The sequence below is a fragment of the Nicotiana tabacum genome, chromosome 6 (genome assembly GCF_000715075.1).
Source record: "Nicotiana tabacum cultivar K326 chromosome 6, ASM71507v2, whole genome shotgun sequence".
In the NCBI taxonomy this organism is placed as follows: Eukaryota; Viridiplantae; Streptophyta; class Magnoliopsida; order Solanales; family Solanaceae; genus Nicotiana; species Nicotiana tabacum.
The window spans coordinates 174,697,898-174,702,387 of NC_134085.1; the positions used below are offsets into that span (position 1 = coordinate 174,697,898).

Here is a 4,490-nt window from a genome sequence, read left to right on the forward strand (position 1 = left end):
ATGTCTTAACGCGATGCATCGAGAACCAACGTCATCATGACGAATGATGTTACGTCCTATCTACGTCAGTTTTCTCCCCGAAGATCACCCGGAAAAATCAAGGCGACAAGAGTCTAAAATACGTGGCTCCCGTAATGCCATATCATCCGCCTCTGACCACGATCATGACCATTGATAATTTGATATTCACTTATCAAGCCCGTCCGGTACGTCTACCTCAACAAGCAGAGAGACTAACTGTATGGGCAAAAAACTTCATTTTATGTGTTTGACCCTGTCAACGTCGATAAAGCCTTTGAACGTTGTGATGAGTCAGCCTGACCCTAAAACGTCGAAGTCAGGCAAGAAAGATGAATAGTAGTCGAGGTCGAGATGGCTTGGCAGAAAATGAGGACAAAGGCGAGCACCCGCTTTCAGTACGAAGTGACGACCATCATAGGATTTGGATTCCCTAGGGATATTCTAACGGATATTCTTTTCTGTTTTACTATCTAGGACTTGTGACCATGTATCCTTATAAATAGGAAGAGATGTAGTTCAAGAAGGGGATCAAACATTTTTTTTAAGGATATCATTGACATTCTTTGTGCAAGATTTCTCTTTATTGAATAGAATCAAAGCCTAACTTTACGCTTCTTTTCTTTTACCTTTCTCTCTCGATCCAAGAAGAATCGGAACACTCAACTGCTTATCACAATCCATCAGTGTCAGAAAGCATATTGGGAAATCTCATCCTTGCCATGTGAACTTTATCTCCCTTATTACTCAAAAACCCTTTGTTATCATTCATGACTGCCTTTGAAGTTTATAAGCTTTTATTGCTCATCGGTGTTTTAAGATAATATTGTCTAATACTCCCTCCGGTCAACAATAAGTAATCAATTTACTTTTTTATTTTGGTCCAAAATAAGTGTCAATTTATATAATCAAGAAAAAATTCAATTTGTTTTTACAAAATTACTTTTATGTACGTATCCCTAAAAAGTTTTCTTACTCCTCACATTAAATATTTAATTAAGGGTAGTTTAGTCATGCTAGGTATTTTTGTATAGAATTTAATATTTTCTTAATGGGCGTGCTTAGAGCAAATTGGTCACTTATTGTGGACCGGAGGGAGTACTACATATTAAATATTCGCCCTAAAAGTGCTAGATGTGCTATTGAAATATTGATATTGACTATGTTTAACCCTATTTTTCTATAAATCTAATTGTATAAAAACCTAAATCTAATTTATGGGTCATACAGGAGGTCTTTTTAGTTTAAATAGAAGGAAAAGGAGAGGAAACTCAATTGAACTAAATTTGAACTTACACTGCTTCGATCGGAATTGTATAATTTTGGTCACCACGCTGCCCCTAGAAGGACATCACTTTTAGCTTAAATTTCTGAACTGTTACATCCTCATCTAGCTGTTACTGGAGAAACATATCTTGGCCACCACATCATTTTAAACTATTCAAGGACCAGTCCAATATTGAAGTATGTATGGAATCTGTATGATTGTAGTCTTAATTTGAATACCGCTCCGTGAGGATCTCGAAGCATATTCAATAATAATAATAATAAAAAAAAAATACCATATTCACTTTCTCTTATTTTTGAATACGCAGATTTACAAACCCAAGCCCATGAGCCCAAACAAAGATACAAGAGGAAATCTAAGCCCGAAGTTAAACTGGCATGAAAACCACCACTAGAGCCCGAGCAAGAATCACGCAGGAGGATGAAAACCTCCATCTACAACCAAATTATGGCCGGTGACAAACAGTGAGTCGTCCGAAGCCAAAAACAAAACAGCATCAGCTACATTAGAAGCTTTTATAGCCGCCCCAGTTTTCAAGCAATTGAAGGAATCAAACAGCTTCTCTATCTCCTCCACACTCATCTTCATTGATTTCTCTAGCAAAGGTGTTGCCACTGCCGCAGGAGAAACACAGTTTACGCGTATGCCGTACTTACCCAGTCCTTTACTTGCAGATTTAACCAATCCTAGTATTGCGTGCTTAGACATTGCGTAATCTATCTGCTTGGTTACTCCCATCGTCGCGGTCACGCTCCCCGTGCATATTATCTTCCCTTTCACGCCACCTTCCACCATAGCCTTCGCCGCGTGCTTCACACACGCCACCGATCCCCGAACATTGATCGCGAATAGATTGTCTAATGCATCGAGGTTAAAACCTAGTATGTCTTGTTCGTGGTCGTTGGTGCTTGCAATTCCAGCATTGCTGAACATGATATCGACCCGACCGTGAATCTCCACCGTTGATTGTACCAAGGATTGGATCTGTTGCTCGTCCGTGACGTCGCATTTGATGAAAATGCAGTGATTGGAGCCGATGGATTCTGCTACTGACCGACCCTTTTCTTCTTGGATGTCAGCAATTACAACTTTAGCTCCATGTTGAGCAAAGAGACGTGAGGTGGCTTCGCCGATTCCGCTTGCTCCTCCGGTAATAATGGCAATTTTCCCGTGCAATTTTTTAGTCAGTGGTGGAATTGGGTTATCCATTTTTCTTCAACTTTTGGACTCCTCAATTTTGAAGGTAATACTTTCGTATTGGTGTATTTATACAGAAATTGAAACCACCATCTTCTTGCACGTTGAAACTCTCAACAAATTGTTTGTTGGGAAAAGAAAAAATTGACATGTGCACTGTGGAAACTGCATATAAATTAATGATTATGCTTAGGTCAAGGCCAACATCAGAAGTTGAATTTTGTGAGTTATTGAATTAGGAGGACTACCCTCAATTTTGTCTCTTCGTATGTTAGAATCAATGAGAAATAAGATCCCATTGCTTTTTGTAGCCACCCTAGCCCTGTGGACCAGAGAGGGGACCAAATTTAGAGATATTTCATTTTCTTTGTTATAAATCCGCCCATTTAGCCGGAAAAACTTGGATCACATGTATAGTAAGAGTTAACTAATGGAAGATGTTTCTAATTTTTCAAGATTCCATGTACCATATAATTAAAATATACATTAGCAACATGTTTTGAGCTAATAGCCTTTTTTTTCTAAAGCATCCAATGTCTCCTTAGTGTCAAAGCACCTTCCTGTAATCATCCTTAAGTTTACAAAATGACCGATCAAGAAAGCGAACTTGTAGATGCAACAAACACTTCATATGGGAGTTGTCACTATTATGTGCTTTGTGATTAGATAATTAATGATAATATAAGCAAACCACAATAATATATCTTTAACAATTAAATTATGCAGAGTGTTTATAGAGCAGATAGATAGAGAGGATAACTTTGTGATGGTACAATTTAATCATACTTCTCCCAATTACTGTTTAAAAAAATCAGTGTCAATTACACTATGAGATACTAGCAAGTTTGCATGCAAGCATTCCCAATTAAGTACTTATTTTCTGGCTGATGGTTTATCTTAATTTAAGGATTGAGGCTAGGAAAGCTCCATCAATGGGGCGATAGCATGGGAAGAGATAATGCAGCGTTATCGGAGAGCCAGAACAAGGATTGCATCTTTGTTCTGCCACGTGATGACATTTTACAAATAACTCTTTTCAGCTAGCTGAAAATGCTTCACGACCTCCTCGACCCCTTCCCTGCAGCACTCATATAAGAACAAAGAGGTGACAGAATTCACTCTCATCCTCTGTTGGCCTAGCTGCCGGCATCGAACACAATAGTAGCATTGTTTGATGTTATTCCTGGCTTTACTACATTCAGCTGCAAAAGAGTTGCTTCCTTTAGCTGCCTTGACACAGAGATTGACCCCAAAAACTTCAAGATGAAGGACCCGTTGGACATAGTCTAGGGCAACTCTGCACACCTTCACTGCTGAGTGTGATACAAGGTAGTCATAAATCTTGCTACCATGGCCGCAAATTTTTCTAGATTGTATCATATCTGAGGATGTTCGAGAGTCAACTGATTCTGTTTCTTTCTGGCCATGCAGAATGTGATGTTAGATAAAAAGAGTTAAGTTAGCTCTTGATTTCTTCTTTTCCACTACGATTATATTATTGAGGCAGAATGTGATTTTAAGAAATTTGCTGTGATTTCTAAGAATGAGTAAGTTCACAGTTGAGTTAAAGTAAGTGATAGCCGTAGCATAATTATTTAGCATAGTACATAGTAGGAAATTTACAAAACTAGAGCAAAATGAACGCAAATCGTCCAATTTTCCTACATATTATTTTGCAAAACAACAAACAATTAATTAAACAATGGAATTTGATGCGAGATCATTAGTTAGAATATTATTTTTTTCCCATTCAATTCCTTACCGCCTTTCGTATACTGTAATTCATAAGGCCACAATTGCCGTGCTTGCATCTCAAATTTTATTCGGCTACCATGAGCGCCAGAAGAAATGGTTGGAAATTGGAAATTCTGGTACGTTGGGCCTGACATGCTGCTTTCTGTTTGTAAAAATTGCACGGGGCGTCCCCCATTTAATTTATACCAATTTTTTTAAAAAAGTTTTAACTTGTACCCACTTTTTAAACAAC

General features: G+C 38.1%; 1 protein-coding gene across 1 annotated transcript; it reads right to left on the minus strand.

The window, feature by feature from the left end:
- Nucleotides 1-1,566: 1,566 nt before the first annotated feature.
- LOC107785177 (short-chain dehydrogenase reductase 3b-like) lies at nt 1,567-3,361 on the minus strand. Its single transcript, XM_016606416.2, has one exon. It carries the CDS (start codon nt 2,513-2,515, stop codon nt 1,715-1,717), a length of 801 nt encoding a protein of 266 aa, XP_016461902.2. The 5' UTR covers nt 2,516-3,361; the 3' UTR covers nt 1,567-1,714.
- Nucleotides 3,362-4,490: the final 1,129 nt, after the last annotated feature.

Bases quoted from the DNA above. Each gene is read 5' to 3' on its own strand.
- LOC107785177 (XM_016606416.2), bottom strand. From the start codon at position 2,515: ATGGATAACCCAATTCCACCACTGACTAAAAAATTGCACGGGAAAATT.